Raw genomic sequence first — 25,807 nt, forward strand, 5'->3', positions numbered from 1 at the left:
TTCACCTTCACTCAGCACTACCTGAAATCAATGGGAGCTGCGGGTGCCAAATACCTCAGAAAATCAGCCCCAAATTGAAGTGTATCATGAGAGGAGAGATGGCTTTAGGGAAAAGGAGCTCGACTCGGTGTTCAGAAGATTTGGGTTCAATTCTTGTCTCCCCACAGACTTGTTAAGTGACCTTGAACAAGTCATTTGACCTTTCTCAACCTGGGTTCCCCCCTCTACAAAAATAGCGACTTGTCTAGCTAAATTGCAAGCTCCTTGGAACAGACACTGTGTGTCTGTGTAGCGCTCAGCACCATGATCTTGGCTGGTGCCTGCAATGTCTCCTGTAAAATTAACAATAAGATCTCATGCCAGAGTCATTGGGGACAGGATGTGAGCAGACAAATTAGCCCAGAGGAATGGGATTTGATCTGGAAAAGAGAACCGGCAGTCTCTGTCTGTAGCACAATACAAGAAAATGTCCTTAAGGTACTATTTCAAAAGTACCTTGCACCAGTTATGTTAAAAACTATACAGAGGCTGAATGAGGATAAATGTTGGAGAAATTGTGGTGAAAGAGGAGATTTTATGCATACATGGGGACATGTGCAGTCATTAGAATGTATTGGGTTGCAATCCATAACCAAATATCACCAATTTTTGGATATTCATTATAAAATGATCCTTTAGTAATCCTCCTGGGGTTTCCTAGTGGAAATGGTCACACCAAAGGAAATAAAAAATGAATCTCTCATCTGCTGGCAGCAGCTTGGCTATTCATAGAATCATAGGACTGAAAGGGACCTGGAGAGGTGATCTAGTCCCGTCCCCTGCACCCATGGCAGGACTAAATATTCTCTAGACCATTCCTGACAGGTATTGGTAGCCTCTCGTTGGGAAAAGTAAAAACAGCCCAAACATTGAGGAACGGTTCAAAAAATATGCGAGACTCAGTCTGCGGAGATGGAAAAATTAACACACCAATTATCTAGCCAGCAAAATAGACGGAGGAGAGATACAGACTCAGATATCTGATTACCTTTTATTCAGTATTCAACCAACGTACATTCACCTGCAAAAAAACCCAGGACACCTGTCCAATTTTTTTGAATATTAACATTTGATAAACATACCTGGTCTGTTAAATATGTGCACATAGAGATTTCACTCAATTTAGTAAAATCACTACAAATTAGGCTAGGTCTACACTACAGGGGGGAGGGGTCGACCTAAGATACGCAACTTCAGCTACATGAATAGCGTAGCTGAAGTTGTGTATTTTAGGTCGACTTACCTGGCTGTGAGGACGGCGGCGAGTCGACCGCTGCCGCGCCGCCGTCGACTCCGCTTCCACCTCTTGCCGCAGTGGATTTCCGGAGTCGACGGCAGAGCCATCGGGGATCGATTTTATCGCGTCTTCACTAGACACGATAAGTCGATCCCCAATAGATCAATTGCTACCCGCCGATCCAGCAGGTAGTGAAGACGTGCCCCTAAATAGGTGGTGTAATGATGCTCACTGAGTAATATGGTAACACCCTGTAAACTGACAGATCTGATGGCTACATTCCTGAGTAATCTCTGTAATGTCTCTTTAAACAAAAGCCAACTGGTGTAATGGCATTTTTGGTTTTGAGCTCTACATGGCAAGTCTAGCAGGGCGGGGAGGTGTGTGTGTGGGGGAAACAGCCATCTTTGCAAAATGAAGTGCCCTGTGGTCATTTCATCTCAAAGGACCAACGACTTAAAAATGACAGACATGCCCTCGAGATGTATGGTGCTGGGTGGATAGATAGATAGATAGATAGATAGATAGATAGATAGATAGATAGATAGATGGGGTGTATGGGGATAGATAGATAGATAGATAGATAGATAGATAGATAGATAGATAGATAGATAGATGGGGTGTATGGGGATAGATAGATAGATAGATAGATAGATAGATAGATAGATAGATAGATAGATAGATAGAGGGGGTGGATGGGGATAGATAGATAGATAGATAGATAGATAGATAGATAGATAGATAGATAGATAGATAGATAGAGGGGGTGGATGGGGATAGATAGATAGATAGATAGATAGATAGATAGATAGATAGATAGAGGGGGTGGATGGGGATAGATAGATAGAGAGGGTGGATGGGGATAGATAGATAGATAGATAGATAGATAGATAGATAGATAGATAGATTAGATAGATAGATAGATAGAGGGGGTGGATGGGGATAGATAGATAGATAGATAGATAGATAGATAGATAGATAGATAGATAGATAGATAGAGGGGGTGGATGGGGATAGATAGATAGATAGATAGATAGATAGATAGATAGATAGATAGATAGATGGGGTGTACGGGGATAGATAGATAGATAGATAGATAGATAGATAGATAGATAGATGAGGAGGATGGGGATAGATAGATAGATAGATAGATAGATAGATAGATAGATAGATAGATAGATAGATAGATAGATAGAGGGGGTGGATGGGGATAGATAGATAGATAGATAGATAGATAGATAGATAGATAGATAGATAGATAGATGGGGGGATGGGGGGATGGGGATAGATAGATAGATAGATAGATAGATAGATAGATAGATAGATAGATAGATAGATAGAGGGGGTGGATGGGGATAGATAGATAGAGGGGGTGTATGGGGATAGATAGATAGATAGATAGATAGATAGATAGATAGATAGATAGATAGATAGATAGATAGATAGATAGATAGATAGATAGATAGAGGGGGTGGATGGGGATAGATAGATAGATAGAATAACTCAAAGTGGACACTAATTACATAGAGGCTGGGCTACAGTAGCCCTATACACTTTGAAAAACCCCTACAAGAAAGGTCTGTTTTCTCTAGTGTGTCTCATTCACTGGTTACTCCAATAACAGAAATTGTTCTGATTAAGCCCAGAAGTTGCATCTTCTCTCCATGCCCACTTCCCTCTAGTTTACCTACGGTTGTTTGTCAGCCCAGGGTACACACCACCAGCCTTCCTCTCCCTGCACCTTCCACTCCTTCCGCCCCCGGTGTTCCCAGGACAGTCTCATTTCTGTATGACATGCCCATCACATTCTGTAGCAACCCCTGCTCCTCCAATGGAAACACCCCGGTTCCTGTCAATGGGCTTTGGGTGACACCCTAAGACATGAAGGGGTGTATAACTCCCCGTTCACCAGACAGCACTGCCAAGATATACAGGCCTTCCAATTACTTTATCCCACCTGGATGAAACCCTCAGACCACTTCCCAGCCCAGCAGCTTCTCTTGAGTCCCAGTCCAGGGTCCTCTCTTAAGGACCCTGCTTCCTACCCTCTCACAGCCCCCTCCTGGCATTACATGAGCGCTGAGCTGAGCGCACGGTCTCCCTGGGGTGTAAAGGGGACACCCCCATGTACTGAGCGCTCACCCTGTCATCTTATACTCACCCTGGGGAACCGGCCTGCAGATCCCTGCCCCGGGGCGTTCCTGTTTAAATACTACCCCCTGATTTCAAGAGCCCCAGTCTCTCCCCGGACGCAGAACTGCCCGGAGTTTCCCACATTGCATGAAAATGAGAATGAAATCACTGTTGCTTTTCCTTTCCCTGTTCTCCCCCCACACCTGTACGTGTCTAAGGGACGAGGGGGTGGGGCGGGGTGGGTGGGAATTGGGGACCAATCCCCAATTTGCGGATGATACCAAACTGGGAGGGATTGCAACTGCAAGGAAGGCTGAAAGAATTGGGTTTGTTTAGTTTGGAAAAGAGAAGACTGAGAGGGGACATGATAGCAGTTTACAGGTATCTAAAAGGGTGTCATAAGGAGGAGGGAGAAAACTTGTTCACCTTAGCCTCTAAGGATAGAAGAAGAAGCAATGGGCTTAAACAGCAGCAAGGGAGGTCTAGGTTGGACATTAGGAAAATGTTCCTAACTGTCAGGGTGGTTAAACACTGGAATAAATTGCCTAGGGAGGTTGTGGAATCTCCATCTCTGGAGATATTTAAGAGTAGGTTAGATAAATGTCTATCAGGGATGGTCTAGACAATATTTGGTCCTGTCATGTGGGCAGGGGACTGGACTCGATGACCTCTCGAGGTCCCTTCCAGTCCTTGAATCTATGAATCTATGAATCCACAGATTTGTGCTGTGATTAATTCATTCCTCCCTTTGTTTCCCTTTCCCCAGGTGTCCCCTCTCAGGTGCAGCTGGTCCAGTCTTGCCCAGGAGCGGTGAAGCCCAGAGAGACCCTCAGTACCACCTGTAAAATCTCTGGTGTCTCTATCAGCAGCTATCATTGGAGTTGGGCCCGGCAGCCGGCTGGGAAAGGGCTGCAGTAGATGGGGATTATCCGGAGCTCTGCAGCAGGAGGGACCACAGAGTACAACTCGGATTTCAAATCTTGTGTCACCATGACCAGGGACACCTTGAAGGATGAAGTTTATCTCCAGCTGGGCTCGCTGACAGGTGCAGACACCGGTACCTATTACTGTGCTCGATACACGGTGACACAGAGCAAAGCAGGGCCTGGAACAAAAATGGGAAGCAGGTTTCTAAATAGTCAACCAGTGTTAACACTCAGTTTGTGCCCTAGGGGATGAGACAGACACGGCATTTCCACCTTCGATTCTGCCCTGCATCCCACCCCCTGCCAGACACTCCCACCAAGGAATTTCAAACGCTCCATTTCCTCGTGTATCCTACGTCACATTTTGGACACTTATCCCGAGACACTGTGGGCCTTATCTCTGGAAGATGCTCAACACTTGAATCTCTCTTTGACCTCAGATGGAGCTGTGGGCGGGTGCCACCCTTGGGAATCAGGTTCGTCATGTCTCGAACTGGAATCCCAAAGAGTGAGACTCCCAGACTCACCAGAAACCACTTTTAGGACATGCGGTGGAAATTTCAGACGCCCCCAAGCACACCCCAGCTGAGGTCAATGGAAGCTGCAGGTGCCCAAGGCCTCTGAAAATCAGTCCCCAAATTTCAATTTCTCATGAGAGGAAAGACGGCTTTTCGGTAAAGGTGCTGGTCCCGGTTTAAGAAGATTTGGGTTCAGTTCTCATCTCTGCCTGAAGCTCCCTGACTGACCTTGGGGAATTTACTTCATCTCTGCCTCAGTTCCCCTTCTATACAAATAGGGATTTCCGTACTTGGATCATAGGCTCTTTGGAGCAGGAATGTTCTCTGACTGTGAGTCTGTACAGCACCCAGCACCAGGGGGCATGACCTTGGCTGAGGCCTGTAATGTCTTTAGTAAAATTAATAATAGTAAAATTTCATTGCTGGGATGGCATCAGAGGCCCACACATTTGATAGCAACTATGTCAGCGCATGAGATCAATGTTTAACGTGGAGAATAAGGAACTGGGCACCACCCCAACCCCTGTCACCAGGGGTTTTCCACTCACCCACCACACTGCAGCAGGGCTGGGCTAGGGAGCTAGTGCTGCTCTGGGAGGAAGCAATGGGCTGGGGCACACAGGGAAATCGGTGCTCTTCGCTGAGAGGAATCTGGCGCTCATGGCTAGAAGTTGAGCCTGAGCCACTAGGGTGAAGATCAGGAATTTCCCCTTCTCACCGGGCTTCTCATTCCCACTCCCGGGCAGCGCTGAACGAGCCTTTTCATAAGCAGCAGCAGCTGCAGCTTTGGGTCTCACCAGCAGGGTGCGCTGCGCCCAAGCAGAATGGAATTCGACTGACCCCAATCCAAGGCGATGAAAGCCCGGAGGGGCAGAGAGTTAATTCTAGAGCAGCCTGTGAGGGAAACACTCACAGTTCCCTTGGGGTCTGTCCTGTGGATTGCAGGGTTTCAAGGTGTCAGCAGGAGGGAAAGGACTTGTAAATCTGTGTACAGGAGTGGGGGAAAAGACAGTCATCTTTGCAAAATGAAGCTCCCTGTGGTCTTTGGATATCAAAGAACCAACAACTTTAAAATCACAAACATGAACTCAAAATTTATTGCGATGGGCGCCAATATAGGGGCATAGAAAGAAAGAAAGAAAAAAGAAAGAAAGAAAAAAGAAAGAAAGAAAGAAAGAAAGAAAGAAAGAAAGAAAGAAAGAAAGAAAGAAAGAAAGAAAGAAAGAAAGAAAGAAAGAAAGAAAGACGCAAAGTGGACACTAATTACAGAGAGACTGAACAACAAGCTAGAGAGCACACGTTGTATGAACCTCTAGATTTCACCACGTCCCTCTCTCTTTCACACACACACACACACACACACACACACACACACACACACACACACAAACACACCAAATCTCATTCCAATCCCTAGGGGCGCAGGAGTCACATCACACACCCCTATACTGTTTGAAAAGCCCCTACAAAAAAGGGCTATTTTCTTTAGTGTATGTCTCGGTCAGATAGATAGATAGATAGATAGATAGAGGGGGTGTATGAAGAAAGAAAGAAAGAAAGAAAGAAAGAAAGAAAGAAAGAAAGAAAGAAAGAAAGAAAGAAAGAAAGGAAGAAAGAAAGAAAGAGGCAAAGTGGACACTAATTAGAAACTGCCTGAACAGCAGTAGCTAGAGATCGCACTTTGTATGAACTTCTATTCCAGTGCGGTGGCGGGTGTGTGATGTTTATGCAAATCTCAGCTCCAGGTTCCCCCACAAAATGGCAAACCCTGGCTTCTCACACGCTCTTGGCTGCCAGAGACTGGATTTCCTTTGCTTGAGTCTCCTACTCGAAGATTAAGTCTTTATTATCTGCTCTGTGTTTGCCGTCCATCTCGCCCTGTGAGTGTCTAGGGGAGGCGGTGAGGAAATGATCGCCGAGCCCTTGGAAAGGGTAGTTACGATTTAACTCTAATTCCCTTAGGTGTCCTGCCCGCTACACAGCTGGTCCAGTCCGGCCCAGGAGCAGTGAAGCCTGGAGACACCCTCACACTGACCTGCGCTGTCTCTGGGACCTCCATTAGCAGCGATACTGCCTGGCATTGGATCCGACAGCCTCCCGGGACAGGGCTGGAGTGGATGGGATGGGTGTATCCATATGGCGGGAGCACAGGCTACGTCTCATCTCTCCAAGGCCGAACCACCATCTCTGCAGACACGGCCAAGAACCAGTTCTCCCTGCAGCTCCGCTCGCTGACAGCTGCAGACACCGGCACCTATTACTGCGCCAGGCAGGCACACAGTGACACAGAGCAAAACATTCGTACAAAAAGGGGAAGTAATTTCCACACACTCATTCAGGGCCCTTGGACAGCAATTTCTCCTGCAGTGGCTGAGGCCCTGGGGATATTTACAGGAGGGAAAAGCAATAAATTGTGTTTACCCCACCTTGTTCCCTGTAAAGAGAGACATGGAGAAGGACTCATTCCACCCCATAGCAGGAAAAAGTGACGAACACAAACACACACACACACATACACACACACACAAATACACACACACAGAGCCCTCATTCTGACAAAGATCAAAGCTGTATCTTCTCCTGATGCCCAGTTGCCTCCCCTTTAGTTAAGGCTGTTTCTCAGACAGGTGACTAAAATCAGCCTTTCTCACCTTGAAGTTGCGGCTCTTTCCCCACCAGGCAACCTGTGGAACTCTTTGCCAGAGGATGTTGTGAAGGCCAAGATACAACAGGGCTCAAAAAAGAACTTGAGAAGTTCATGGCTATTAGCCGGGATGGGCAGGGATGGGGTCCCTAGCCTCTGTTTGCCAGAAGCTGGGAACGGGTAACAGGGGATGGATCACTTGGTGATTCCCTGTTCTGTTCTTTCCCTTTGGGTCACCTGGTATTCACCACTGTTGGAAGACAGGATACTGAGCTAGATGGACCTTTGGTCTGACCCAGTCTGGACTTTCTTATGTTCTCATGTTCACGCATTCCCGGGAGAGTCTATTTCTATTGACATTATTTGTATTTTAGGCCATTATTTGCCCAGCTCATTTTGCGGTGGCCACTGCTCCAATGCACAGACAACCATTGACTTCATTGGACTTTGGATCACAACTTAATACATGAAGAACGTGTAAGACTCTCTCACTCAGCAGGTAGGTCTGCCTAGCTAGAAGTATCTCTGCCAGTTTATCCCAACTGGGTGAAACTTACACGCCAATCCCTGTTCCAGTCCAGCCCTGTGGTCCCACCTCCTACCCTCCCACACCTCCACAGCCTGACATAGAATCAGAGAATATCAGGGTTGGAAGAGGCCTCAGGAGGTCATCTAGCCCAACCCCCTGCCCAAAGCAGGACCAATCCCCAGGCAGATTTTTGCCTCAGATCTGCTGGCAACACTCCTACTAATGCAGCCCAATATGCCGTTAGCCTTCTTGGCAACAAGGGCTCACTGTTGACTCATATTCAGCTTCTTGCCCACTGTGACCCCTAGGTCTTTTCCTGCAGAACTGCTGCCTAGCCACTCGGTCCCTAGTCTGTAGCAGTGCATGGGATTCTTCCATCCTAAGTGCACGACTCTGCACTTGTCCTTGTTGAACCTCATCCAATTTATTTTGGCCCAATCCTCCAATTTGTCTAGGTCACTCTGGACCCCACCCTACCCTCCAGCATATCTACCTCTACCCATAGCTTAGTGTCATACGCAAACTTGCTGGGTGTGCAATCCACCCCATCATCCAGATCATTCATGAAGATGTTGAACAAAACCGGAACCAGGACCGACCCCTGGGGCACTCGGCTTGATACCGACTGCCAACTAGACATGGGTGCTGAGCTGAGCGCACGGTCTCTCTGTGGTGTAAAGGGGACACATCTGTTCCCAAGGGGACATTGCCATGTACTGAGTGCTCACCCCTGTCATTTCTTACACCCACCCTGGGAACCCGCATGCAAATCCCTGTAAGGATAAGGCCTGTGTCTGCCGCCATGTTGTCAGGCCTAAAGCCTGTGGCCTCCGTCTGCAGCCAGATTAACGGAGCAGCCGAGCATCAGCCATTAGTTGAGAAGCAGGAAGTCACATCCTCACATTCCATCTACATTCCATTAAACCAGTGTCAGATCCGGCTGGGAAGGAGGAGACCCGTCCCAATGGCCCCACGATCACCAGATACACAAACACATCTTAAGATAATTAAAGAAAACTTAATTTGACAGCATCTGTCTGTCAAGAAATCACTTATCAATGGCTGTGGTTGTGAAATCCTCATTTCTTTATTGTTTTGTCATTATGGTCCCTACGTCCCTATTGTTTATCTGTCTGGTTTCTGTCTGGTTCTTTAATAGTTTCTGTCTGTTACATAATTAATTTTGCTATGTGTAAATTAATTAAGGTGCTGGGGTAGGATTGGTTAAAGAATTTTGTTACACTATGTTAGGATTGCTTAGTACAATTTTAGTATAACGATTGGTTAAGGTGTAGCTAAAAAGAACCTGCAGTGTCTCTCCGTACCCAGTCCCCTCCCACTCGCAGCGCAGGAAAACCCAGGGGCAAATCCACATATTCTTGTGCCTCAGTCTCCACCCAGAACCCGAACTGCTTGTTTTGCCTGGACGTTTCCCTGACTGCCTCTCTGTGGCTGTTCCTTTCCCTGGAGCCCCAAACATCCCCTGGGCCTCATCCCACCCTGCCAGGAGCAGCGCACCCACCCACACAAACTAGTACATAAGAACATAAGAACGGCCAGACTGGGTCAGACCAAAGGTCCATCCAGCCCAGTATCCTGTCGTCCAAGAGTGGCCAGTGCCAGGTGCCCCAGAGGGAATGAACAGAAGAGGGAATCATCCAGTGATCCATCCGCTGTCATTCACTCCCTTCCTCTGGCAGTTGGAAGTTTAGTGGGTCCCTGACCTTCTTGGCTAATAGCCATTGATAGACCTATCCTCCTCTAATTCTTTTTTGAAACTAGTTATACATTTTACCTTCACGGCATCCTCTGGAAAGGAGTTCCACAGGTTGACTGTGCGTTGTGTGTCTGTTTAAAAAGCCCCCACGCAACGCGTTCCATTTCCCACGCGTTCCTCATTCATGTTACTGCAACTCCAGCCCAGAAACTGCATCTTCTACTCGGGCCCGGTTCCCTCCCCTTTCCCCAAAGATCTTTGTGAGCCCGTGCTCCTAAAACCGGCCTTTCCTCCTCCGTTAGATACTCCGAGGAGAGTCTCAGCGTCGGGACATCCATTCTCTGTATTGTCGGTGCAGTTTGCAGTATCCAGCGCTCCAGCGTCCCAGGAGGTTTATCCCCACTCGGAGATACCCACATGTCAGTCCCTATGTGGGGGAAATGCTCACAATTCCCTTGTGTCCTGTCATGTCATTTCCAGGTTTCCGGGGGGGGGGGGGGGGTGTGGTAAAGGAACTATTAAATGTGAGCAGGGGATAAAGAATCTGAGCCCCCCTTACCCAAACAAACCCTCTGTCATGGCCTTGATTTGAGCTTAAAACAACCCCAACTTTATACTCGCGAATGCACAGTGCCAAGACACCACGGTGATGGGCGCCAGTCTCAGACCCCGGACAACTGGAACCCGGGCAATGATTAGGAGGCGCTCGCTAATGCTCTGCTCATCCCCGGCCTGTCGCACAGCTAACGAGGGGAGACTGGCCAATGGGCGCTGGAGATCACCCCTGGTTCCAGCTCCTTTTCAAGAGGGGCGGGGGAGGTTGGGGTGTTTTATGCAAATCTCAGGCCCCTGTTCCCTGTTTAAAGTGCAGCTCCTGGGTTCTCAACGGGACCCGCCTGCTCAGGGCCTGACCCGCATCTTCACTGGTTTGTGTTTCACTTGAAGACCAGCATGAAATCTTTACTCGTCCTCATGCTGTCACTGGCCGCTGCCCCGGGTGAGTGTCCAGGGGAGATTGGGGAGACAGGATCGACGGCTTGAAGCAGAATCGGGGCCTTAACACTCTGTTTTCCTTTCCCCAGGTGTCCTCTGCCAGGTGCAGCTGGTCCAGTCCGGCCCGGGAGCAGTGAAGCCCGGAGAGACCCCCACACTGACCTGCTCTGTCTCCGGTTTCTCCATCACTAGCAGCGGTTATGGTTGGAACTGGGTGCGGCTGCCTCCCGGCGAAGGCCTGCAGTGGCTCGGGTATATAGGCGCTAGCGGGGGCACAGGCTACACCCCGTCTCTCCAGAGTCGCCTGAGCTTCTCCAGAGACACGGCGAAAAACGCGCTCTCCCTGCAGCTGCGCTCGCTGACAGCTACGGACACCGCCACCTATTACTGCACCAGAGACACAGTGACACGGAGCAGAGCGGGACCGGTACAGAAAGGGGAAGCGGCTGATAAAAAGTCAAGTGAGGCCAGAGTGACAAGGGTACTTGAGCCCCCACCCCCCACACAGCCCAGGAACACACAGTGGCTAGAACAGGACAAACATCCCCAGAGCTATTATCCAAACTGCCCCCAGAGCTACCCAGTCTCTCAGCGCCCAGTTGACCTGTAGCTACCCCAGGAATCGTGTCCAGCTACTGCCAAAATATAAGGTTTCAGAGTAGCAGCCGTGTTAGTCTGTATCCGCAAAAAGAAGAACAGGAGGACTTGTGGCACCTTAGAGACTAACAAATTTATTAGAGCATATTATAAATTTGTTAGTCTCTAAGGTGCCACAAGTCCTCCTGTTCTTCTTTTTGCCAAAATATAGTGAGTGGTTTGTATTTCAGTGGCTCTAGGAACAGGCAGGGACCGATTCACGGATGTACAGAGTAAGGCGCGGACAGGTAAGGCGCGGTGAAGGTGTGGATCCATTTCCCTGTGAGTGTCTCTGCATGTTTGTGTGCATCAAGAAGGACTTTTTCCAGCACACCCTCCCTCCCCACACACACACACACACACCCACACCCACACCCACACATGGCTTTTTATATGGAAAGTACCTATCAGCTGCTGCATTTCTCTCCAGGGCTTGGTCCAGACTCTCCCCCGTGTCCCAGGCATCGCAGCCCCTGTTCTGACAAAGCCCAGACCCTGCAGCATCTCCCCATGCCCAGTCCCCTCCCACTCAGCGCAGCGCAGGGAAGCCCAGGGGAAATTCACTGATTCTGGTGCCTCAGTGTCTCGCCAGAATCCAAACTGCTCGTTCTTGCCAGGATGTTTCCCTGCTGGCCTCCAACCCCCACCAACTCTCTGTGGCTGTTCCTTCCCCTGGAGCCCCAAACATCCCCCGGGCCTCATCCCACCCTGCCAGGAGCAGCGCATCCACCCACCCACACACACACTGTTACATAAGAACATATGAATGGCCAGACTGGGTCTGACCAAAGGCCATCTAACCCAGTATCCTGTCTACCAACAGTGGCTAATACCAGGTGCTCCAGAGGGAGTGAACCTAACAGGTAATCACCCAGTGATCCATCCCCTGTCGCTCATTCCAAGCTTCTGACAAACAGAGTGACAAGTATCAGGGGGTAGCCGTGTTAATCTGTATCTACAAAAACAACAAGGAGTCTGGTGGCACCTTAAAGACTAACAGATTTATTTGGGCATAAGCTTTCGTGAGTAAAACCTCACTTCTTCGGATGCATAGAGGGTAGTGACCCCATCCCTATCCATCCTGCCTAATAGCCATTGATGGACCTATCCTCCAAAAATGTATCTAGTGTTTTTTTCACCCCGTTATACTCTTGGCCTTCACAGCATCCTCTGGCAAGGAGTTCCACAGATTGACTGCGTTGTGTGTCTGTTTAAGAAGACCCTACAGAAAACGTCCCTTTTCCAATGCGTTTGTCATTCCTAGCATTGCAACACCAGCCCAGAACCTGTGTCTTCTTCTCAGGGCCTGGTTCCCTCCCCTTTCCCCCAAGCTGAGTGTCAGTCCATGCTCCTAAAACTGGCCTTCTGTCCCCATTAGATACTCCTAGGAGAGTCTCAGCGCTGGGACATCCATTCTCTTTATTACCTGTGCCCACCCGGTGACCCAAGTGTTTGCAAAAGGAGGGGAGGTGGAGCAGAAATACTGAAGAAGCTGAGAGGTTTTTGATAGGATTGTGGCAGGAAAAAGAAGTCACTGAGCAGAGAACAAATCCTGTTTACACCAGCAATTGAAAAATAAGTGTAACTCACTTTTAAATGTCACAGAGGTAGATGCCTTTAAAAAAAAAATCTCTGACCAGCTGAAGTGCCCATATGATAGCAGGAGAGAGCGGAGAATGAAAAATGCGACGGCTATTCCACATCTGGCAGCAGTGGGGCAGGAATTATCAAGGAAGAACAGTTAGAAATGTGCAGTCGAGTGGGGGAGGCACGGGGCTCCCCGCCGGCGGCGGGACACGCACCGCTTGTGCCCAGGGCAGGCCGGGGGGCGGGAGGTGTGTCCCGCCGGGAAGGAGCTGCAGCCGCGAGTGGGAGGGAGAGGCGCAGGGCTCTCCGGCAGCAGTGGGGATTCGCCCCGCGCCGTCCACCCGGCCCCTGCCCGCTCCGCGCTGCCTCCACCCGGACCCACCGCGCTGCCCCGCGGGCTACAGGGCTGGAACAGCCTCCGCGCTGCGCTCCCGGCCCCGGGCCCCCGTCTCCCTCCCTCCCTCGGCCTCGCCAGCCCCCCTTTGCCGGCCCGGTGCCCGGGTGCCGGAGCTGACTCACCAGCTGCAAGCCTGGGAGGCAGGAGGAATGCCCCGTGGTTGGGGAAGGGGCGGGGCCAGGGCGGGGATTTGGGGAGGGAGCCAATGGGGGAAGGAGGGGGCAGATCCGGGGCGGGGGCGAGAGTCCCCCCTAGAGGGCAACATTTCTTGTTTCTCCAGTGTCCCAACCAAACATTGGTCGGGCCGCGGGACAAAGAAGCAAATACCGGGACAGTCCCGATAAAACTGGGACGTCTGATCACCCTAATTCCATCGAATCCTTTTTTCTTTTTTTTTTTTGTGCTTCACTGCTGTGGCTGCCCCTGCAGGTTTTTTCTTTTTGGTTTGCTGCTCCCGCCGCCCTGGAGGGGCAGAGGACGGGAGCGCCCTGCAGCAAGCCCGGCACGGCAGCCCGCGTCCTTCCCTGCCTGCCGACCGGAGCGGCGCAGAGCCCTGCCAGCAGGCGGCGCAGCGGGAGGGGCCGCATGGCAAGCACCCCGCTTAAGGAAGCCCTGGCTGCCCCCCTTCTCTCTCCCCCCTTCCCCCCCCCCCCCCCCGCTAGCCGGGGTGCGCACTCTGCTGCCCAGGGTCTGCAGGGCCGGGAGTTCCCCTGCACCTACGCTCCCGCCGCCCCGCAGGTATTTGTGGGGTTTTTTTGGTTTTGTTTTTGTTTTTTCTTTTCTTCGCCGCTCCGGCTGGGGGCAGTTTGTTTCCCGGCCACACCCCCTTCACCGCTCCGGCCGGCCAGTTTGTCCCCCTCTCCCCCTTCGGCGCTGCGGCCGGGGGCAGGTTTGTTTTCCTCCTCCCCTTTGCTGCTCTGGCCGGCCGGGCGTTTTTTGCTTGGGGCAGCAAAAAAGCCAGAGCCGGCCCTGGTCACGGCCTTTATTCTGACAGAGCCCGCAACCCGCACCGTCCCTGCACGCCCAGCTCTCTCCCTTTCCCTGAGGCGGTGTCTCACTCTCTAGTGCCTGGAACCAGCCACTGGCTCCCCACAGCTGCGGCTCCTTCCCCGTCAGACACGCCCGCGAGAGTCTCACGTCTCTGGACATCTCCTCTCTCTCGTTTCTATTGTTCAGCTCTGCCCAGGGCGTTCGGCAGCAGGGAGCGAATGCCCTGGGCGTGGGTGAAACCCCCAGTGTAGGGACCCGATCCACAGTTCATTGCTTCGTTGCTTGCCTTTGAAGGGCTCCAATGAACATGAATTGACTTTGGGCCACCACTGACAGGAAGGGGATGTGTGACTCTGCTTCCCACAGACAGCGCTCCCTGCCTGGCGATGTCCCTCCCTTTATACCCGCTGGGGAACCCGCATGCAAATCCCTGCCCCGGGACCTTCCTATTTAAATACAAACCCCTGAGCCGGGGAGTCTCAGCTTCTCCCCAGACACAGAACTGCCCGGTCCTGCCCGCTGAGGCATTTCCCTTCTTTTATGAAAACTAGAATGAAATCTCTGTGGCTTTTCCTTTCCCTGTTATCAGCCCCTACCTGTGAGTGTGTTTTAGAGAGCGGGGAAATTAGGGACAGAGCCACAGATTCATTGCCTGACTAATTACTTCCATAACCTGTTTCCCTCTCCCAGGTGTCCTCTCTCAGGTGCAGCTGGTCGAGTCCGGCCCGGGCGTCGTGAAGCCCGGACAGACCCTCACCCTGACCTGTGCTGTCTCCGGGGTCTCTATCACTAGCAGCAGCTACGTGTGGAACTGGGTCCGGCAGCCCCCTGGGAAAGGGCTGGAGTGGGTAGCACGTATATACCCACACGACGGGAGAAAGTGGTTTGCCGCGTCTCTCCAAAGCCGGACCACCATCTCTTCAGATACCTCCAAGAACCGGTTCTCCCTGCAGCTGGCCTCCCTCGCAGCTGCAGACACCGCCATGTATTACTGTGCCAGAGACACACAGGGACACAGAGCAAAGCGGGGCTGGTACAAAAAGGGGAAGCGGATTGTCTAGAGTCACTCGGGGCCCTGTCACACGTCTCCAGTAGAAGTGGGGTGAGACACTGGTCACAAGGAGGTTTAGGAGGTGGAAAGGGGGTAGGGAAAATTCCTTGTCTCGTAACTCAGCTCCTTGTAACACAGACACACAGAGATCCCATCTCACGACTCCCCCAAGGGAAATCAGGTCTCGTTCCCAGCAGCCATCACACAACCCTTCTGGGTACTAGCTACAGCACACAGCGCTGCATTTCCCCCTCCGGAGCTCAGGAAATCCCAGCGAGGTTCAAGTCAAGTTCGTTTAGCCCAATATCCTGTCTCTGAGCATGACTAGCCGGGGCTGCTTCACAGACCCCGCAGCTGAGGATGTGAGAGAATCCACCCTCCACATCCGGTCTCGCCCTGGTCTCCAACAGAGATTGGGTTAAACCAGCGACACTCAGACTGTGGCTCTCCAGCCGCAAGGGGCTTTCTAATGTGTCTCCTGCCGCCCTTTGCAGCACCTGGTGTGATTTAATTATGAACCCATCCAAGATATTAACCAATCAGGATGTGTTTATTATGGTATTAACCAATAAAGTTATCAACTTGCACTAAGTTATTAACTTACTATGGGAATTTTATAGATATAGGTATACAGACATATAGATAGATAGATATCTAAATATCATTATATTATATTACATATAAATAATTGTGTACATATACTAAATATATAGAGAGAGTGTGTCTATATGTATACATACACTCTAAATATTTTCCCTGACATTCACACTACTGTGGCTCTTTGGGTAATACTCATGGATAATTTGGCTCCTGAACCCCTGAGGTCTGAGTATCACTGGTTTGAACCCTAAAGGACAAGGTTTAATATCAGTGCCAACCCCCCGCCCCCGCCCAGTGTGTGTCCCAGCCCTGCTCCTGACCTACCACAATCACAGCCCTCCTTTGGAGACAGCCCAGAACTTTCCTGTCTCCTGACTTCCCTCCCTCCTGCTCCTGCCGTGAACGCTGTTAGCTTCCCTGAAAACTACTTGGGAAAACCCAACCTTTCTCCCTCTCCCAGGACCCAGCCCCCTTTAGAATAATAGAATATCAGGGTTGGAAGGGACCTCAGGAGGTCATCTAGTCCAGCCCCTGCTCAAAGCAGAACCAATCCCCAGACTGATTTTTTGCCCCAGATTCCTAAAATGGCTCCCTCAAGGATTGAACTCTCAACCCTGGGTTTAGCAGGCCAATGCCCAAATCAGTGAGTTATCCCTCCCCCCAAAAAATCCCCCCTCCATTTACTGAATCCTCTTGCTTCCCCTGTGCTGGCTGCTCCTGTGTGTAGTGTGAACATCTGCCTGTTTCAAACCATGGGATTTATTTCCGAATTCACGTATCAGGGGGGTAGCCGTGTTAGTCTTCAAGGTGCCACCAGATTCCTTGTTGTTTTTGTAGATACAGACTAACAGATATGCCCAAATAAATCTGTTAGTCTTTAAGGTGCCACCAGACTCCTTGATATTTCCGAATTCTCTTTCCCACCTCGAGGAAATGACCTGCCCCCGACTCTGGAGTACAACACGCTGTAGATCAGGGGTGTCAAACTCAATTGCACAGGGGGCCAAAACTCAAAACTCGCGGGCCGAACAGTATAACCATTTATTTAACAGACTAAATATTTATGTTTTTTAACCATTAATATGAACCAAAATACAGGATATCATTCCAAAATAAATACATTTCAACTTAAAATATTTTGCTCTTCATAAAAAAATATCCTGTCAATACAATACATTCAAAATCTGTACATGCTGGAATATTAAAAAATCTGAAAATATAAATAAAAAATTGAATTTAAAGCAAAAGTATAATCATAACAAATCATAACATTCCATTTTCTTGTCCTATTTAGTCAGAGCCTGATACTTGGAGTCTTTTCTTTGCAACAAGTTCGTTTATGTTTGGGGTTAGGTTCTGTGTTGTGAAGATTCTCAGGATCGATTGCAGGTGTTCATCAGTGAGGCGACTCCTGTGTGACGTTTTGTTAATTTTCATCACAGAGAACAGCTGCTCGCACAGATATGTGCTGCCAAACATGGACAGGATTCGAGCCGCATGTTGGCGGAGCTGCGGCATCGCTTCAGGAATGAAGCGAGTGAACTGTGCTGGCCCCGCAGTGTCGTACTTTGCCTTCAGTGTCCCGTTACATTGCAGTTTTATCAGCTCCATCTGCATTTCTACAGGTGCGGTTTCCACATCGACTGCAAATGGGTTGCGAAGCAGCTCGAAGTTACTTTTCTGTGCCTCAAAGTCACTGAAGCGCCGTGCGAACTCAGTGCGCAGCGCGCTGAGTTTTTCAGCAAAGGTGGCATTTGGGAAAACTGTGGCACTTTCTTGGTTCCGTATTACTTGGCAACAGGGAAAGTGAGACAAGTTGCATTGGTGCATTTGTGTCTCCCATAAGCGCAGCTTCACTTGAAATGCCTTCACTGCATCATGCATATCGGTTATTATGTGCTCCCGTCCCTGGAGTTGAAGGTTTAAAGCGCTAAGATGCGACGTTATGTCAGCCAGGAACGCCAACTCACATTTCCACTTTTCATCCCGCAGAACTGTGCAGTCTTTCCCCTTACTGTCCATGAACTGGCAGATTTCCTCTCGCAGCTCAAAGTGTCTTTTGAGAACTTTTCCCCGACTTAGCCACCGGACCTCCGTATGATATGGCATATCGCCAAACTCGCTATCTATTTCCCGCAGAAAAGACTGGAATTGGCGGTGATTTAAACCGTGGGCTCTGATAAAGTTGACGGTTTGTGTTACAGTGTTCATCACATGATCCATTTTTAGGACTTTAGCACTCAGCGATTCCTGGTGTATGATGCAGTGATACACTGTCAACTCACCGGCACAGTTCTCCTCCCGCATCTTTGAGCGCATCCTTCCCACCAGTCCATTTTTTTCACCACACATAGCAGGTGCGCCATCTGTTGTAAGTCCAACGAGTTTCCCCCACGGCAGTTTCATGTCGGTTACACTTTGAAATACATTTCCAAAGATGTCTTCTCCTTTCGTTGTCCCGTGCATCGATTTAATGTCCAGTATTTCCTCTGTTACGCACAAATTGGAATCCACACCACGGATAAATATCGCCAGCTGTGCAGTGTCAGTCGCGTCAGTAGTTTCATCCACGGCAAGGGAGTATGCAACAAAATCTTTTGCTCTTTCAATCAACTGTGTTTTCAAATCAGTCGCCATCTCACAAACCCGATTAGCAACAGTGTTTCTGCTGAGGCTTACATTTGCAAACGCTCGCGTTTTATCTGGACAAAGGACGTCGCACACTTTCATCATACAATTCTTTACGAATTCCCCCTCGGTAAACGGCCGTCCTGATTTGGCGATCTCTTCGGCCACAATGAAACTTGCTTTCACAGCAGCTTCACTTTGTGATTTTGCTTTGGTGAAAAACGTCTGCTGGGATGTCAAATTCTTCTTCAACTCCTCTACCTTTTGTAGCTTCTGTCCTGCGCTCAGGTTTTTGAATTTGTTCTCATGTTTCGTCTCGTAGTGCCGTCTTAGGTTATACTCCTTCATTACAGCGATATTACTCCCGCAAAGGAGACACACTGGTTTACCTGCAATTTCAGTAAACATATACTCATTCTCCCACCGGCTTTGAAAGCCTCGGTTTTCAGAATCAATTTTTCTCTTGGCCATTGTTGGGGTCTAGCTTTGATTTGATATTAGCGTTGTATACATCAACAGACCGCGAACTTGAACCGCGGCTTGCCGTTGGCGGCAATTGCACTGCATCATGGGATTTGTAGTGTGTGTTATTGGGGCGTCATATCACAGGGCCATTAAAAACAGATATATAAAACGATTTCGCGGGCCGGATATAATTGTATGGCGGGCCGGATGTGGCCCGCGGGCCTTGAGTTTGACACATGTGCTGTAGATGGACTCCATGGAGTCAGGCTGGGGGGTTATCAAGAAACCTGCGGCATTTCGGAGCCAGAATCTCACTGGGTTTCACTGGCAGTTGGATGCCCAGCCCCCAACCGGTCTCTGCTCTTCTCTGCCCCTTGTCACCGGAGCATGTGAGCAACTCACAACCAGTCCTGGAGTTTACACGTGAAGCAGGAAAGTGTCATTAGCCCCATTTTACAGAGGAGGAACTGAAGCCCTGACTCAGTAAGGCTGAGATTATCCAACCCACCTAGGGGATTTGGGCACCCACCGCCCACTGACACGAGTGGGAATTGTGCACGCAGAGTCCCTAGGTGGAGTCACACAACTGCAACAGGGAGCCAGTCTCCTAGAGCCACAGGGGAATCACCAAAGGCTAATGTACAGCCACGCTGAGCTGAGCGCAGGGTCTCTCTGGGTGTAGAGGGGACCCCTGTCCGAAGGGGACATCGCCATGTACTGAGCGCTCACCCCCTGCCAGCTCTTATACCCGCCCTGGGAACCCGCATGCAAATCCCTGCCCCGGGAGTTCCTGTTTAAATACAAACCCCTGATTCTAGGAGCCTCAGTCTCTGCCCAGACACAGAACTGCCCGGTCCTGTCCCTGGGGAGTTTCCCTCATTGCATGAAAACGAGGATGAAATCTCTGCTGCTTTTCCTGTCCCTGTTCTCTGCCCCCTCCTGTGAGTGTTTATTGAGAGCGAGACAATTAGCACCAGAGCCACAGATTCTTTCAGTGGCTAATTCTGTCCTTGCTTTGTTTCCCTCTCCCAGGTGTCCTCTCCCAGGTGCAGCTGGTCCAGACGGGCCCGGGAGCGGTGAAGCCGGGAGCGACCCTCAGTATCTTTTATCTTAATACCCTACGTCCTCTTTTTCCCGGACATGTCCGGCTTTTCAGCAATCAAACCCCCGTCCGGGAGGAATTGCTGAAAAGCCACACATGTCCGGGAAAATGGCCGGCACTTCCTCTCCCCCTGTGGCTCTGCTCCACTCCTCCTCTCTCAGATTTACAGAGCCAAGCTGCCCGAGCAAGCGCTACTGGCTTCAGGCAGCACCCCCCCCCGCCTCCGGACCCCGAGCCCCCAGCCAGGCACTTCTCCTACCCGGCTCCAGCTGAGCTGCTCCCACGGTGCAAGGTCCCGAGGCAGGGGGGAGGCTGCCTGAAGCCGGTAACGCTGGCTCCTGCAGCTCTGCTCTGTAAGTCTGAGGGGGCGGAGCCGAGCAGCTCGGCTTGAGCTGGGGAAGGGACGTGTCCAGCCAGCTCTGGGTCCTGAGGTAGGGGAGGGCTGCCAGAAGCCAGCAGCTCGGCTCTTACAGTCTGAGCTGGCAGGAGCAGCTCAGCTGGAGCCCAGGTAGGAGAAGTGCCTGAAGCCGGTAGCACTAGGGCAGCTTGGCTCTTAAAGAGAGCCGAAGAGTCAGGGAGCAGCAGCAGTCGCCAGAGCCTGCTCTAAGGTAAGCCAGGGATGCCAGCAAAGCTGGGAGTACCATGCGCCGCTGATTGCACAGGTGGGGGGCAGCGCTGGGGGAGCTGCTCCGGGGAGTCGCCAAAAAGCACTGACTGTGGTGGGGGAGGAGGGGAGGGCAGTGTGAAAAAGGCAGGAGTGTGCAGAGGGATCAGAGCTCTGGCTGCGATGGGCATCGGGCTGCCTTGCCTGCAAGTGGATCAGAGCTCCTGGGGCTGGGGTGTGCTGTATGGCACTCAGCTCCCCATTTGTGATGAGACACAGCAGTGTGGTGGATCACTGCGAAATACCTGCCCAATCAGAGCTGCGGGGGCAGGGCTTGCAGGGGCTGGCTCCGACAGCTCCCATTGGAGCTTTTCCCAGCCAATGGGAGCCTCTGAGCTTGGCTTGTGGCGGGCCCAGCACGTGGAGACCCTGGCTGCCCCTGATCCTAGGAGCAAACACAATGCCAAAACGAAAATACAAAGTTCACTACATATAAAGAATTACGTTTTAGAATTAAAGAATTAAATAGCTCAAAATGTCCGGGATTTTACCGGGCAGGGAGGAGAACTGGGTGCTCCAAGGCATCTGGGGAGCTGGGAAACAGAACAGTGTGAGCTGCGTGTCCTGACCGCTCCCAAAAACTGAGCGCCGGGGCAGATCCTCCACTGAGCAGCTTCATTAAAGTCATGGGAGTCTATACTAGTGGAGTGCCTGACTTTAGAATTGGTGCAGCTGTTTCGTGTGGCTGGGAGGGAGGAGGGGGAATGTGGGGTGCTCAGGGGAGGGGGCGGAGACTTTGGGGAAGGGGTTGGAATGGGGACGGGGAAGGGGCGGAGTTGGGCGGGGCCGGGGGTGGGGAAAGGGGTGGGACCGGGGGAGGAGAAGGGGCGGAGTTGGGGCGGGGCCGGGGCCCCATGGAGTGTCCTCTTTTTTCAATGTTCAAATATGGTAACCCTAGTATCATCTGTAAAGTCTCTGGAGTCTCTGTCAGTGACTACTACTGGAGCTGGAACCGGCAGCCTGCTGGGAAAGGGCTGGAGTGGATGGGGTTTATCCGGGATACAGCTAACGGGGGGACCACAGAGTATAACTCGGCTCTCAAACCTCGTGTCACCATCACCAGGGACACCTCGAAAAACGAAGTTTATCTCCAGCTCGGCTCGCTGACAGCTGCAGACACCAGCACCTATTACTGTGCCAGACACACAGTGACACAGAGCAAAGCCGGGACTGGCACAAAAAGGGGAAGCGAATTTCTAATCAGCCGACATGAACATTCAGTTAGTGCTGTAGGGGATGAGACAGACGGGGCATTGCCGACACGGGGATCTCAGGAGCCACCCGCGTTTCTCCCCCTGCATCCCACCCTCCCAGCCCCTTCCACCAAGGGATTTTACATGCTCCACTTCCCTGTGCTTCCCCCTGAAATGTGCACCGGGGACGGTGACATTAATGGTGAGATACTCTGGGCCTCAATAGCAAAGCATGCTCCACGCCTGCCTCTCTGAGTGACATCAGCTGCAGCTGTGGGCGATTATCCACTCCTGGGAGTCAGGCTCCCTGTGACTCATGTTGGGCCCCGAAATATTCAGTCTCCCAAACTCAGACACCGCTTTAGGAAATGTTGCCCCAGGAGAGCCAGTGTCAGAGGCGCTAAGCGGGCACTGCTCTGCCTGAAGTCAGTGAGAGCTGCCGGGGCCCAGCACCTCCAAAAATCAGCCTTCAAGCTGCAATGCATTATGGGAAGAGGGATAGATTTAGGGGAAAGGCGCGGGACTGGGTTAAGAAGATTCGGGTTCAGTTCTCGTCTCTGCCAGACACTGCCTGAGAGAAAGTGGGAACTCAGCTCATCTCTCTCCCTGCCCAGTCCCCATCTACAAACACCCCCTCCCCACTCGGGCGTCACTCCCACATCCAGCCAGCGATACACGAGGCCTTTCCTTAGCAGCAGCTGCAGCTCTGGGTGTGGCCAGACGGGGGCGCTGCTCCCAAGCACAATGGAATCCTACCGCAGCCAGGGCCAGGCAAGGAGCTGAGTCAATTATCCAGCAGCCTGTGTGGGGACAGCCCATAATTCCCGGGGTCCTGTCATATCATCCCCTGTTTCCAAGGCTTCGGGGGGCGTGACAAGTCTTATCAATGTAGGGAAAGGACAGGGAATCAGACAGCCTTCTGAAAATTAAAGACAATATCATGATATTGATTATCTCAAAGGAACAAAAACTTTATAATCACAATAACAAAGAGGAGGTGCCCAAAACTATGGTGATGGGCATCAGTAAAAGAACCTAGTCTAGTACATAGAACTGGCTATACAGCTTCAGAGCAATGGTCCATCTCGCCCAGTAGCCTCTCCTCCCACAGTGGCCAATGCCAGGTGCTTCAGAGGGAATGAACAGAACAGGGCAATTTATTGAGTGATCCATCCCCTGTTGTCCAGTCCCAGTTTCTAGCAGTGAGAGGTTTAGGGACATTAGGAGCAATGGGTTTTGTCCATGACTATCTTGGCTGATAGCCACCGATGCCCTCATCGGCATAACACAAGAACTCTGGGTCACCCAATGAAATTAATAGGCAGCATGTTTAAAACAAAGAAAAGGAAATATTTCTTCACACAACAGCACAGTCAACCTGTGGAACTCTTTGCCAGAGGATGTTGGGAAGGCCAAGACTACAACTGGGTTCACAAAATAACTAGATAAATTCATGGAGGATAGATCCATCAATGGCTATTAACCAGAATGAGCAGGGATGGTGTCCCTGGCCTCTGTTTGCCAGAAGCTGGGAGTGCACGACAGGGGATGGATCACTTGATAATAACCTCTTCTGTTCATTCCCTCTGGGGCACCTGGCACTGGCCACTGTCAGAAGAGAAGATACTGGGCTAAATGGACCTTTGGTCTGACCCAGTGTCGCTGTTATATTCTCAAAGGATGTGTCACTATTTACAAAGGGAATTTTATAGATTCCAAGACCAGAAGGAACCCTTGTAATCATCTAGTCTGACCTCCAGAATAACAAAAGGCCACCTATGGGAGCTAGGCCCCCGAAAACTCTGTGAAATCCATAGGATTTAGGCTCCTAACTCCTTTAGTTTCCTAGGAAAATCCTAGCCCAAAAGAAGAGTGAGTTGTTTGAAGCTGGTATTTACCAGACACCCACAGTGAAAAGCTGCTATGCAGGAGCCGATTATTTGAGAAGGAAAGTGCACAAAATGAAGTAGCTGTGGCTGGGATTCTCAAGCGGACTAGGGGAGTTAGGTGCTCAAATCATGTTGAAATTGGTGGGGAGACAGAGTCCTAAACACCATTTAACCTTTTTTAAAAGAGGGAAACCTACCACTATATTTCCAACACTATCTTATAGGAAAATGTTATCTTTCACACCTCGTTGACTAAGACATTGCCTTGTTCTATAGCTCTCCCCCACCAAAAAAATCTCCTTCGAGGTTTAATCCAACATCCTCTAAAACTAAGATGAGTTTTTGTGCTGATTGCAATAAACTTTGGGTCGAGCCCTAGAGTCCTGTCTAGAGATTTGAGGTTGTAGAAGGCAACTGGTAATTTCTCCCTTCAGCAAAAGTATATTCAGGACCTAGCACACTTTGCTAGGCCCTGCACAAACACACAGACAAAGCCCCATCAGAGCCTTAGGGCATGGCTGCACTTGCAAGTTATAGCGCATTAATGTAGCCCTGGGCACTCTAACGCACGACGCGTCCACACTGGCAAGGCACGTAGAGCGCCCTGACTCCGCGGCTACAGCGCTCATGGTTCTCCATCTCGGCGAGTGGAATAATGTTTGATGCGCCCCCGCTGGAGCACCACAGCGCCAGTGTGGACGTCCTGGTCTGTTAATGCGCTCTGATCGGCCTCCAGAAGTGTCCTACAATGCCTGTTCTAGCCACTCTGGTCATCACTTTGAACTCTACTGCCCTGCTCTCAGGTGACCAACCATCAGACCCGCCCTTTAAATTCTCTGGGAATTTTGAAAATCCCCTTCCTGTTTGCTCAGCCAGGCGTGGAGTGCTCTCAGTGCATCTTTCCAGGTGACCATGCCTCCATGCGACAGGCGATCCCCAGTCTGGAGCAATGGGGAGGTGCTGGACCTCATCAGTGTTTGGGGGGAGGAAGCTGTCCAGTCTCAGCTGAGCTCCAGCTGGAGGAATTACGATACCTTCAGGCAGATAACAAGGGACATGATGGAAAGGGGCCATGACCAGTTCACACTGCAGTGGAGGGTTAAAGTGAAGGGGCTGCAGAATGCCAGCCACAAGGCAAACAGCCACTCTGGTGCTGTCCCCGTGACCTGCCGTTTTTACAAAGAGCTGGATGCAATACTTGAGGGCGACCCCACCTCCACTCCAAGTACCACCATGGACACTTCAGAGCCCAGTCCAATAAGGCAGGAGGAGGAGGAGCATAGTGGGAATAAGAGTGCTGAGGAGAAGGAAGACACCCCAGAATCCCTAGATGCATGCAGCCAGGAGCTATTCTCAAGCCAGGAGGAAGGTAGCCAGTCATGGCGGCCAGTACTTAGGGAAGGATAAACAACAGAGGAGGTTTCCAGTAAGCGGCTCTTATTTTGGGAAGGAAGTTATTCGTTGCGGGCTCTTGGGTTGAAGAGGGTTAGGGCTGCATGCATGCCTAGATGCGGAATAGGGCGTTGATGTGCTCTCTCACATCGCGGTAATCGGCCTCAGTGATCTCTTCAAAGATCTCATCTAGAACTTGGGCCATGCGCTTGTGCAGGTTTTGTGGGAGAGCCACTGTGGTCCTTGTCCCAGTCAGGCTAACATGTCCGTGTCACTGTGCCGTGAGGGGTGGGGGGACCATTGCTGCACACAGGCAAGCTGCATATGGGCCAGGGCGGAAGCTGCATTGTAGTAGAAGATCCTCCCTTGCTTCCCAGATCACCCTCAGCAGTGAGATATCGTCCAGGACGAACTCCTGTGGAAAATGTGGGTACGGTGTTCAGTATAGGGGCCCCCTGCAGCTGTTGGTTCTCCCCA

At 50.7% G+C, this 25,807-nt stretch overlaps 2 gene segments (V, D, J or C); both read left to right on the forward strand.

Moving 5' to 3' along the window:
- LOC122173242 (Ig mu chain C region secreted form-like) overlaps positions 1–25,807 on the forward strand; it is a 1,717,225-nt gene that overhangs the window by 948,062 nt on the left and 743,356 nt on the right.
- On the forward strand, positions 10,695–15,407 carry LOC135975424 (immunoglobulin heavy variable 4-61-like). The segment is given in 3 exon segments: positions 10,695–10,740; positions 10,826–11,139; positions 15,057–15,407. Coding segments are annotated over 3 exon segments (711 nt in total).

This window comes from Chrysemys picta, chromosome 13, assembly GCF_011386835.1.
Source record: "Chrysemys picta bellii isolate R12L10 chromosome 13, ASM1138683v2, whole genome shotgun sequence".
Lineage (NCBI taxonomy): Eukaryota > Metazoa > Chordata > Testudines > Emydidae > Chrysemys > Chrysemys picta.